Here is a 12,149-nt window from a genome sequence, read left to right as displayed (position 1 = left end):
CGATTCTTATGTAATTTTTTTATGCATATTCAGTAAGTCTGAGAATCGGCTACTATTTATCTTTCAAACCTAAATTTTATTTTTTAGATATTTTTTTTTGTTTTGTCACCCCTCTACGATCAACCCTATTTTTATTATTGTAGATAGTTAATTTTATTGAACTAAAAACATTTTTCCTACAAGTAATATAAATGGCAAAACGATATTTGCAAAATATTGTAAAATATATTGTATGAAATAGTAATAAAAAACAGATGCCAATAAGTATTCTCGTGTATAATATTTTATTAATCCATATTCATAATATTAATATGTACATTAAATATTTTAATAAAATCGCTAAATACCTAAATGGCAGTGTTTAGAGGAAATGTAACAATTAAATTTTCATAACGCAAATCACCTATAACGTTTATAAATTCGAAAGTCACTTCACGGCCAGTATTCCTGCTTTAGAATTTATAATGGAATCGGAATAACCATCACTGTTCACTTATCGATATGCTTTTTAGGGAGGGCGCCCTTTCTCAAGAGTCAGACAGGCGTTGTTCTGCGGTAAGGATCAGTTCCAACAGCTCTGTCATGTCGAGGAGGCTTCTCCTCACCAGTCACCCTTGCAACTCCAAATGTCACCAATTCTTCTTCTCGAGATGGAGGGGGCTCCACTGCAGTAGAGTCTAGGAACCTTCCACTAGCAACTGACGCTTGTGATTGAAAAATAGAAGCACTTCTTAAGCCACTCAAAGTGTTTGCGCTCTGTGGTACTTCTTTGAATTCCTCGAAGTAGTTGTCACAAGCTGTTGGGCGTGGAGCGGCTGGGAATCCATAAAGCGTGGAAGACGATAAGTCCTTAAGTGATGCCGAACTGAGATTTATTCTTCTATTCTTGTGAATAGAACAATGCGGCACATCATCACCATCATAAGCAAAGCGTCGACGCTCACGGGGTGTAGCTGCAGATGAGCCTGTCGGTGGATAGGTGTCTCTTTTCATAATTCGCCTTTCTAATAGAGTTGTGTCTCTTTCTCTGAATTCTGTAAATGCATATTCCCTATCCCAAGCCCGGCAGTCGGCTTTGGCCTTTTCTGCTATCTCTGTTATCCAGTCTTTCTGATACCACTGAAGAAAGAGGAATATAGCTGATGTACCTGCTAATTCAGCAGCCACAAATCCACCTATATACAATCCAAAGGAGTAGCCATAACTGTAGGACATCCGTGGTGTATCGAAGTAGGTCATATATCGTAGCTTATGACCTAGTTGAGACTTAAATACCGATATGTACATGACGATTCCAGTCAGCATAATTAGACCTGTAAAGAGAAATATCCAATGTTAAAACAAACAAAAAAATTAAAAGGAAATTTTAGTTGCGTTATTACGAGATACCCCTCTCTTATTACCTTGATATGTTTATATTTTACTGATTGTAACTATATAGTTTGGAGAGTTTCAATTTAGTACATGAAACAAGGCAATCTGTCGCAAGCCCCAAATTTACTGAACTATACAAACGATATAAATATTTTCGCAACGTAATATTTACCAGAAATAATAAAAAGCACGCCAGAAATAAACGTGTAAAGTCTTCGACCTTTCACACAGTGTCCAAGTACGCAGCACAACGCACCAACAGCCTGTGTAAAGACCGCAAGAAGCAATGGAGCAGCAGATCTTGTTACCACATCTGAAACAGTTTGATATCTTATGATAGGTAGAAATATAAATATGCTCTGTTGTTAAATTTTAGTATCACAAATTATATAATTTAGGCAATTAAAAATTAGAAGAAGTTAACTTAGAGGCTTCAAACATTGACCGAGAACTATTTTACCTAGTAGGTTGGTCTCCACCGTCATAACGCGGTTGTTAAAAAATTTCTTATTTTAGTTTTCAAAAACAAGTGAAGACGTGGAGTAGATCAATTTCTAAGGACAGCCTTTTTTATTTACTTATAACTAAAATAAAAATAATATTGACGACTCATTGTTCTAGTGGTTAGGACCTCTGACTGCGAATCCATGGGTCCCGGGTTCGATCCCCGGCTGAGACGAACATCGATGTGATGAGCATTTGGTGTTGTGCTTAGGTCTTGGGTGTTTAATTATGTATTTATATGTCTATCTATCTATAATATGTATGTATATCCGTTGCCTAGTATCCATAACACAAGCTTCACCAGCTTAGCATGGGACTAGGTCAATTGGTGTGAATTGTCTTTAAAAAAAAAAAAAAAAATTTCCTCAGTTTGTCCAACTAAATTCTATTTGACCAGAGTTAATTTTTTACGTCGCGTCGCCATAAAGGATGATTCACGGTACACCGTGTCGCGACCGGGCCGGGCCTCGGCCGGGACACGTCCACCGTGCGCCGGCCGGGACAGTGGTTCATGTTACACCGGGTTGTTTGGGTGTACGCACGTACGTGTTTGGACGACTATATCTGTTTTTGTCAAAAAAAAAACAAAAAAAAATTTAACCTCACTAAGATTTGACGTTGACTGCTCTGCGGGTGCCCGGGCGCCTACGTTCATGTTACGACGTGCCGGGGCCGGACCGTGCCGGAGCCGGGAAACAATACCCACCGACATTACAACGCCGTGCCCCGGCCGAGTCCCGGCGGCGCACGGTAAGGGCACGGCCGAGCCACGGTCAGGCATGAATTACTTCATACAAAAGTATATCATTAATGTTAGACCGTGCCCCGGCCGGGGCACAGCCCGGTCGAGACACGGTGTAGCGTGAATCATCCTTAAAGCTCCTACGGCTCCATTCATACGTGTAAACTAATAGAAGTGCAGAAAACCAATGTTATCTTATCTCGTATGTAATTCTCAGTACACAATTTTATTTTATTATACAATTATTTAAAAATCTGTTTAATAGTAATATGTTTTATATTAATTTTGTTTTCTTTCAAGGATATTTTTTTTTTTCAATAAATATGCTTTACCTACAAAAGTTGCCTAAATGCCTAGTCTATTATCAGCATAATTCTCCCCTTTTTCACATAAATTGCGTTATCAATTCATGCAAAAACTTGCTGTAATAATATATATAAATTCAGAAATATTTTGCAACCTGTTAAAATGTTATTATATGGGTGACCTATTTGACTTTAATTTACATTTATCGTAGCGAGGTTGCGGCATATCTAGGCTAAAAAAAACGTTTTATTTTTTTATTTATATAAAAGCCTAGAACCGCCAATAACTATGTTACGATAACAAGTAACTAATGACGCAATTAGTACTAATTTCTATCATATGTATTATATGACCAAATAATTCGTTTAAACGTTCTGGAGTAAAAAAGTACCTTTTTTCTTAATAATTATATTAGTCATCTCTATAAAAGTTTTATTTTGTTTAGTGCATTTAGATTTAGTGTTAATCAACTCTACTTACATGGTATGGCATTAGTCGAATCCAATGGATCGGGAACGTATTGTGACAGCGGAAAATATGGTATATCCAAACACCTATACACCGTCTTTCCAGCTGAAAGTAATAATTATTTGAATTAGATATACAATAAATTATTAAATCGAAAAGTACACTTGCAATGTTTTCTCGTAGCGTTGCTGTGGCTAAGGTTTTTGTTATATTATATAGTAGTAAACTATTCAAGGGAAACGGAGGAGAACACCAGTTATGGGGACCATTATGCTTTTTTGGTGGTTATGCCATTAAATTGTAGCTTAGGTGAAACGTTGGTACTTTCAACACAGCGCCATCTGTTAGAATTGTGACTGTCAAATAATAAACAAATAATTTGTAATAAAATAATATTGCGGGTAAAAATTAAGATTTACTCTATCTTTTAAGTTAGATCAAACTGCACACGATGGGCAAATTTGATTGAAATCGGTTAAGTAGTTTAGGAGTCCATAGCGGACAAACAACGTGATGCGTAATTTATATATATTAAGATTTAGATATCATGGTAATTATAGTGACAAACACGTTACTAACTTGCTTAAGTCATCTAGTATATCAATATTGCTTATACGTATAAAATAGACACGGAATAAAACCTGATACTTCATTTAATAAAATACTCTCGAGGGTTTATATCTAGGATTTGAAGGGTTACATTTTATGACTTGCATTCATTTAAATGTTGTTGAAGCTACATTAACCCAACAAGCTGTATAATTAACTAGCGTATGTGATTGCTATCACAATGTGGGCTTAGTGAAGTAGTAGAAGGCTACTTCTACTCTTCACCGGTCGTGTGTTTGAACCCCGGCAGCGCCAATTAATTTTCCTTTGCATTTGCGGTCTTGTCATAATGTTTAGAAGAGTTATAAACCAGAATGAACATTAAAAAATAATAACATTCAAATGACAAGAGTAATTAAATTGCTTTGTTTTTGGTAGCGGCCTTATTGTACCCATTTTATTCAATATTTGCAACAACCTAATCCTCGGAATTTTATTACGTAGAAAAAGAGAAACAAGCTTTCACATATAATAGATCTATTAGGCATTCGGGCTTTGACTTATACAATACAAATGGACTGAGATAATTGAAGAGTGGAAAGGAAATGGACCGGTCACGGTCGAAGTGACAGCAATGGCGGCGTCATTGGACTTCAAACGCAAAAGTGGGCCGAGTGTGGGCTGAGCACAATGCATTTCCGCGCGGAATGGCCATTGTATGAAGCTGAAGGAAGCTTCCGCGACGTTTGTATGCAAAACTATTTGTAAATATACAATTTCATATTTTCATTTATGTAGTTGACAATTTTTATATGTAGTAAAATTCGTTTTAAAAAGGGGCATTTCAAATTGTTGTTTTATTAATAGTTTTAGATAACAATAAGCTTTGAAGAGGGCTTACAACACAAAATACGCAAATTTTAAATCGCAATAATAACACGATTATTAAAATAATAATGAAGAATTACTAGTAAGATTACAAATCACGAATCTAAAACAGCCTTTTTATTGTTTTAAAATAAGTTATCACAAATATTAAATTACGATTATGATGTCAACCCATGAGAAAGCTTTCAGTAATGCACGAAAGAGAAGAAGAAGAAAGACTGGCACAGTTTCATTAATATAAACAATAAATCTAAAATTTTGCAATGTAGTAGTATATGTTATGGAAGAGCTGCCCTGCGATTCTGTAACTCACTTTTCGAACTCACACAGCGGTTTTCGCAACGGCGGTCACTTTGAAATCAGTCGTGAAGCAGTCATTTTATGATTTGGCATTCTGAAAAGGTGGGAGCTTGTAGTTTATTGTTTTATCGAAAAGTGAGTTACAGAATCGCAGGGCTGGGAACCCTGATACAGGTATTTTTTTACTTAAAAGGGTTCCCACATCTTACACATTATAATGCATAAACACATTGTTATTTTTGTTTTAGTTTTGCTTTAAATTTTTATCAACCAGCTATATATAGTTTTGTTTTATTTAGTATATTAATACGTTTAATGAAAAAAATGAATAAAAGTAAATGTACATTTAGATCTTCATTTTTTTAAAGGACATGGTTACTAACATGAATAAATCAATTTTAAATTGATTTAAATGGTGGACTGTTATATCACGCTATGCGCTATACGGTTTACCGATTAGCAAATAGAAATAAAATTAGTGTTAAACTTAGAAACTCAACGTACGTAGTGTAAAACTACATACTCAAGTAGATCTTAAGTACTATATGTATTATTTTAATTCAATCGGAACAGGACAAGACTATTTACTATTAAAAATTCCTCAGCGTTTAACTATTCTTTACTAACTTTTTAAATGATATACAAATTCTACATTCGACGAATGCGTTGTGTTATGACCTAAAAATTAAATGAATCTGAATAAAAATTAAAATATTATTCAAGCTTTTAATGAGAAACTTCAAAGCGCATCTGTAAACAGTTAAAATATGTAAATTATTATTTAAATAACGTGAAAAGCTGACGGTAATTGCGGTTATGAATTCATACGTTTCTATATTGTTATAATTTAATCATACTACCTATTTACTTTTTGTTAAGAGTCAAGTATTTTTCATACCTATTTTTTTTTGCATCGACAATGCAGTTTTTAGACTAATACAACTTTGAATGGAAAATAATCTATTTTGACAAGCGTGCCACTGTAATACACTCTATGGGACCTGCTGTAATTTTATCGCAATTTGCGATATCAGCGCTACAGATATTAGACGGCTCACTGGTCTAGTGGTTAGTACCCCTGACTGCGAATCCATAGGTCCCGGGTTCGATCCCCGGATGAGACGAACATCGATGTGATGTGCATTTGGTGTTGTGCTTAGGTCTTGGGTGTTTAAATATGTATTTATATGTCTATCTATCTATAATATGTATGTATATCGGTTGCCTAGTACCCATAACACAAGCTTCACCAGCTTAGCATGGGACTAGGTCAATTGGTGTGAATTGTCCAATCATATTATATTATTACTAGCTGACCGGGCAAACGTCGTTTTGCCATGTATACCTATCATTTATAATAAAAAAATAGGGGTTGATCGAAAAAGAGGGGTGAAAGTTAGGGGTTGTATGTATTTTTTAATGCTGTATCATAAAAAAATAAAGAATAAAAAATTTATCTTAAATAAATAAAAAAATTAGGGGTGGACTACCCTTAACATTTAGGGGGATGCAAAATAGATGTTGGCCGATTCTCAGACATCCCCAATATGAACACAAAATTTCATGAGAATCGGTCGAGCCGTTTCGGAGGAGCTTAACCTCAAACACCGCGACACGAGAATTTTATATATTAGATAAGATATCAAGAGAACTACATCACAATTGCATACAACAACTTAGAGATCGGAATCGCTATAGGAAGATACAGTGTCGATGCTATATGGCGATTCTTTAATTCGAACAGACTCTTAAAATCGATTGCCTAATTTCAGCCATGTGATTAGCCGATTACCGAGGAACAGCTGCAATGAAATGAGTTCGCTAATGATTATGATACCTGAAGATTATAGAAGTACTCGTAATTAGCTACTTATACATATTAATTATGACTCATTAATCCTAAGATTAGCTTTTAAATTTTTATAAATTATATTTCAAATTTATTTTAGTTTAGTTTAGTTTTAGTTGGTATATTTCAAGTGTTACATGTAATTTTATGTTTTTTTTGGTATTTTTTAATATAAGCTATTATTAAGTTATGTAACCTGTTTTTACGTTTACGATGTAATTAAATAAGTACTTTAATTTATATAGATAAAACTTTGAATAGTACTAGAGCGCGTTGTCTGATAAAAACATCCACAAGTGAAACGTTATGAACATTCTAAAATACCAAAATAACATAGGAAAGTTTGTGAAACTACGTGAACAAAAGCATTACAATAACTTACGATCAGTATGACATATCCTCCATAATCCCGACACTGTGTGTTTTGCGACTAATTCATGCCTTCCTGTACCATTAAAAGATGTATTCAGAATGTTCTCCTCTGTGTGTAGCCAGTTGTTGGTGGTGACTGCCACGAGTACAGCAACTACTGCTGTACCGGCAGACAGGGGAGTAAGCAGCCAAAGACACGCCACCGATGAGTCGATCTGAGATATCAGAGTCGGTGATGGTGGTGTGGGCCTGGAAATTTACGACATAGAATTTTCACAACCATAAATATTTGCAGAGAGGTTTTATAGTACTAGTTTTAAGTCAAAAAAAATCAAAATTCAAAAATACAATTTAATCATATAGGTAACACTTTGTACACTTATGACTTGTCAGTAAAGAAATATGTACATATTATTGCTTCTAATTTTACATTTAATGCCAGTTCTCAAATCAAGGGCGTAAGTATCTAAGTAATTTATAATATACTACTGATATCAGCTTTTAACAAGGAATAGTTTTATATTACGATACTTTTAAATCTCTCCATACATTTTAAACATTTCACCAAAGTTCATATTTGCAATATTCTTAACCTACATATTAATAACAATAATAATGAAAAATATATAAATAAATTCAAAAGATGGTCCCTGTGGCATTAATTTTATTTTCTAAATGATTAAATTTATCAAAAGAAAATTGTCATTATTGTACACGTTTTAATCAAACCGTTTATATGGCCAGTCGATATAAGCTGAAACGTTGATATACTATATAATATAAACTGTTATCTCAAAAACAGAAACATCCCAGATTTATTTTGTCTTGTCCATAAAATATATTTCCCTCTGATGAGTTTATTGTTAAAAAAGCTTTAAACATCGTAGTCATATTATGCTTCGTAAAATTTGATCCTTTAGTTCGTAGTTGCTTCAGGATCTTTAAAAATATCTTCCTTGGTTTAGCACTTTTTAGCTGTTTCAGTAAAGTCACTACAGATGGCGTTATCTAGTGTTCTGTCAGTTTATGTTACATTTACTTGCCTCAGCGCCACCTAGTGTTGCGGCAAAGGAACACTATTTCTTAATGTATTTTAAACAAGCTAAAGATAATACCTATATGACTAGCGCCCTAATAAACAACATATATCAAATAAATAATTGGAAAATTTTCCCTCGCCGCCAATCGAGGTTTGAAAATTCAACGACTACGTTTTGAACAGACACTTGAAAAAACCAGCTGTAAAATAATCACAAATACAGCTGTAATAAATAAATACAGCTGTAAAAATATTACCCTCTACATGAGGTATAGAATCCATAAAGAATATTTCTTTCACAAAAGGTTTTCCAGTTTCCTTTTCTTATATTATTGTCGAATGTTTCAATAAAATGGGAACTCGAGGCTACTTGACTTTGCTGACCATTACTACGCGCAATTTCCATTCGTTTTAAAAAAAACCGCCGTAAACGAATGTTTGTATTTCGGAAAGCCGCGTTTTTTGAATTAACCCGACCTCATCTCCTTGTTTCCACCTCAAAAGTTATCAATCAACTGAAACTGTGGATGATCCACGGAATTATGCTAGCTAGGAAGGATTCGTCTTTACTTGCTTATGAATTTAGATGATAAAGATATCTATTAGATATAAATTTATATAAGAATTTAAATAATACATATAGTTCTAACTTATTTAGTTATAGGCTTGATGCCTAATCGACTATTATTTATTGATACTTATATTATTGTCAACTATTTTGTTCTATTTCAAAAACGACAAAAGTTGTGTTTATTAGTATATTCATTTTGTCAATCGGTAATAAATTATGATATGCAAAAGTAACTTTCTTTCATACATAATTAAATTGAATATGAATCACGTAAGTGTAAATATATTTCTATGGAATCTTAAATCCATAGCTGACGTTTCGCTCGACAAACATTATGAACAAATTATGATTGATAACGGTATATATGAAAGCTCACGACAGTGTATTAATATTTTATGTTATATAAATATTTCAGCTCCCCATAGAATCATGTTCTGAAACTTTCTATTTGACATATAAAATTGAGTCGAACAAATTTTTCCTTTTTAGTTTCTATGCACATAAACAACATTTTATCAACAAGTAATATCAGTGATATTGTAATACTTTTTTTGTATTTTAGAAGACTGCTTGTACGTAACAAAAAAATATCATAAATTGTATATACATCTAAATAAAATCCTCGAAAAAATATAACCAAACTGCACATTTGTATCGATTGGTCTATTACTAAGATAATTAAATCATTATACTGTTGATAAATTTATTTATGTAAATGTTATGAATGTCTGATAAAGTAAATTTATAGCAACCGATTGGTAAGAGCAATGAGAATAAAGTTATAATATTAAAAAAATAAGGCCGCGATATTTTCTATAGTCGTGAAGTATTCCAAAAATGTAAAATAATATAAATATAAATAGTATTTTCCACTTTTTAGTCCTAGCAGCAATACGCGTTGTCTGAATTTAATCGTATTGCTTTGTGGACTTAAAAAAATTTTAATTGTTTTTTCGAGATAAACCTATGAAATTATTATATTGTCACTGATTATTTATAAGTGTACAAAGTTTGAATTAAATCTGTCCGTTTCAAGTGGGTCAAAATCGAGTCCGAAGGAGTCGGTTACATACATACATACAGGTGAAGCTAATATAAAGCGTGTAAAAAGATAAATTAGCTCTATACACCGTACAATGGAAACCTCAGTAAATAGAGAACATTTCAGCAACAAATCGCTTAACTGATACGTATTTAGACACACTCGTGCAAACTAGCCCTTCTCCAATTTCGTTAACCTCTCAAACTTGTGTAATTACACGTGTTGAGTGAAGTTTCAATCCGGAGATGAACAGTGTTGTGTTGTGTGAATTGTTGAAACTCACCCGTAATTAACAATGAAGACAGGTGGGCCTTTCGTACTTTTGATTAATTTACATAATTATATTTTTGATACACACTTCTTCAGGTCGACTGCTCATAGACCTAGGGTCACTGGCTCGTGATGGACTATGACTGTCTTGCTGAGGCGATTGGGTAGTATATGCTAGTGGTAATTGTAGTAAGTAATTGAGCGTGCAGGCAGACTGACAACTTCGACTCTAGTAGCCAACCCGCCTGAGCTGGAGAGGCCGTAATAGGATCGAAGACAAATTACCAGCGTTGGTGGCATATATTATAATATACGCTACATTTTTATATTGATTATTCTAATTGAATTTTATAAATCTCACTACAATTTTGCAAAGCTTTGTTAGTAGGAAAAGGAATATTGAGTAGAATATAAGATCGTATCGTATCGCGATGTATGTATCGTATACGAACATAGTGATTATCGTTCTCTAACCGTTCATTATCCGTCCCAATACTGGTGCCTTGCATCAGCTGAGGCAACCAGTGCAGAGAGAAAGGTTGTTTGTTTAGGTTTTTTTTTTAATTTTTTTGTAATTTGAAATTTTTATATGTTAATTTTAACCGTTGGACTTTCACAATAATCGTTGTAATAGCGTTAATCTTAACCCCTCAGTCTTGAAAAATTATAATTGTAAATTTTAACCATATTGCCTTTTTTATATGCTTTATATTAGCTTCACCTGTATGTATATTGTATGTATGTATGTAACCGACTCCTTCGGACTCGATTTTGAACCACTTTTAACGGACAGATTTAATTCAAGTTTGCGCACCTGTCAAATATCGATGACAATGCCATAATCCGAAAAAAAAATTAAAAAAATTAACTAAAAAATAAAAAATAGTTAAAAAAAACTAGAACACACGCTTTATATGGAAAACTAAACTAAAAAACAGAAAATAAATTTTAATAAATATTAATTAAGAATAATGTAAATAATTCCTAATTTAGGCTGAAAATGGTAATGAACAAAAAATACTGGTATTATTGTGAAAAAGCGTGGGTTGCTCGATAGACGAAAAATATGGCACAGAGCCTTCTTAATTAATATTTATTAAAATTTATTTTCTGTTATTTAGTTTAGTTTTCTATATAAAGCGTGTGTTCTAGTTTTTTTAAACTATTATATATTATTACGGCATTTAACAATTCGACAGAAAGAGATTAAAGCACTAGTTAAAAGCTTCTCTTAACATTCTAGAACTATTCGAGATATATTAAACTATATAAATACGAAGAACACACACAACAAATGTGACTACACATACCTGGGCGGGCGGCGATCGGCTATAGAGCCACTGAGAGTCGGGGCAGGCCGCGCTTGGGCACCGCGAGGAAGCGAAGCGTGCACGCATTGCGCGCCGCCGCCCCACATACCTCCCCGGTTCTTTACTGTAATACAAACAAGTGGAAGTTGTTATTTAATATTCAATCAATCAATCAAAATACGTTTATTTAATTTAGATGCGTCTTAGGGCATGCTTATGAATGTCAAAAACGTTTACAAAATTCGCGAAAGAGCAAGACTACTATCCGTTCGCAAAACTACCAGGAGGCCTTGTTCTGCGAAGAACGGGCAAGAAACTTAGCAAGTTTTACCCTGCCTCTACATTACAATTATTCAAAGGAAAATGTCATAAACCACAACGTTATTAAAGTTACATAAGTTAAAAAAATATTGTCTTTATCTTACGCAAGTACTAGCCTTTTTTGTCCGAAAATTTGTTTTGCGAATTTATAAGTGAGAATCGCATGTCACCGCTAAAGATATTTAATTTAGTAAATGATGAAATTCAATTTGATGTTTTTCATCTAAATGTTTTGTCACGTTTA

At 33.5% G+C, this 12,149-nt stretch overlaps 1 protein-coding gene across 1 annotated transcript; it reads right to left on the bottom strand.

Moving 5' to 3' along the window:
* Positions 1-275: 275 nt before the first annotated feature.
* On the bottom strand, positions 276-11,703 carry LOC125055039. Its single transcript, XM_047657243.1, has 5 exons — positions 11,585-11,703; positions 7,363-7,601; positions 3,407-3,499; positions 1,547-1,687; positions 276-1,313 (listed from the first exon to the last, which is right to left on the bottom strand). The coding sequence occupies exons 1-5, from the start codon at positions 11,689-11,691 to the stop codon at positions 535-537; spliced, it is 1,359 nt and encodes a 452-aa protein (XP_047513199.1). The 5' UTR covers positions 11,692-11,703; the 3' UTR covers positions 276-534.
* Between the last annotated feature and the right edge of the window lie 446 nt (positions 11,704-12,149).

This window comes from Pieris napi, chromosome 13, assembly GCF_905475465.1.
Source record: "Pieris napi chromosome 13, ilPieNapi1.2, whole genome shotgun sequence".
In the NCBI taxonomy this organism is placed as follows: domain Eukaryota; kingdom Metazoa; phylum Arthropoda; class Insecta; order Lepidoptera; family Pieridae; genus Pieris; species Pieris napi.
Note: the sequence above shows the minus strand (reverse complement) of the source record. Positions and strands in the feature narration are given on the sequence as shown.

Excerpts from the sequence above, each read along its gene's own strand:
- LOC125055039 (XM_047657243.1), bottom strand. The coding sequence starts at position 11,691 with ATGTGGGGCGGCGGCGCGCAATGCGTGCACGCTTCGCTTCCTCGCGGT. Across the intron at positions 7,602-11,584 it reads GCCGATCGCCGCCCGCCCAG|GCCCACACCACCATCACCGA; the intron begins GTATGTGTAGTC and ends GTAAATTTCCAG. Across the intron at positions 1,314-1,546 it reads CGTGCTTTTTATTATTTCTG|GTCTAATTATGCTGACTGGA; the intron begins GTAAATATTACG and ends TTCTCTTTACAG.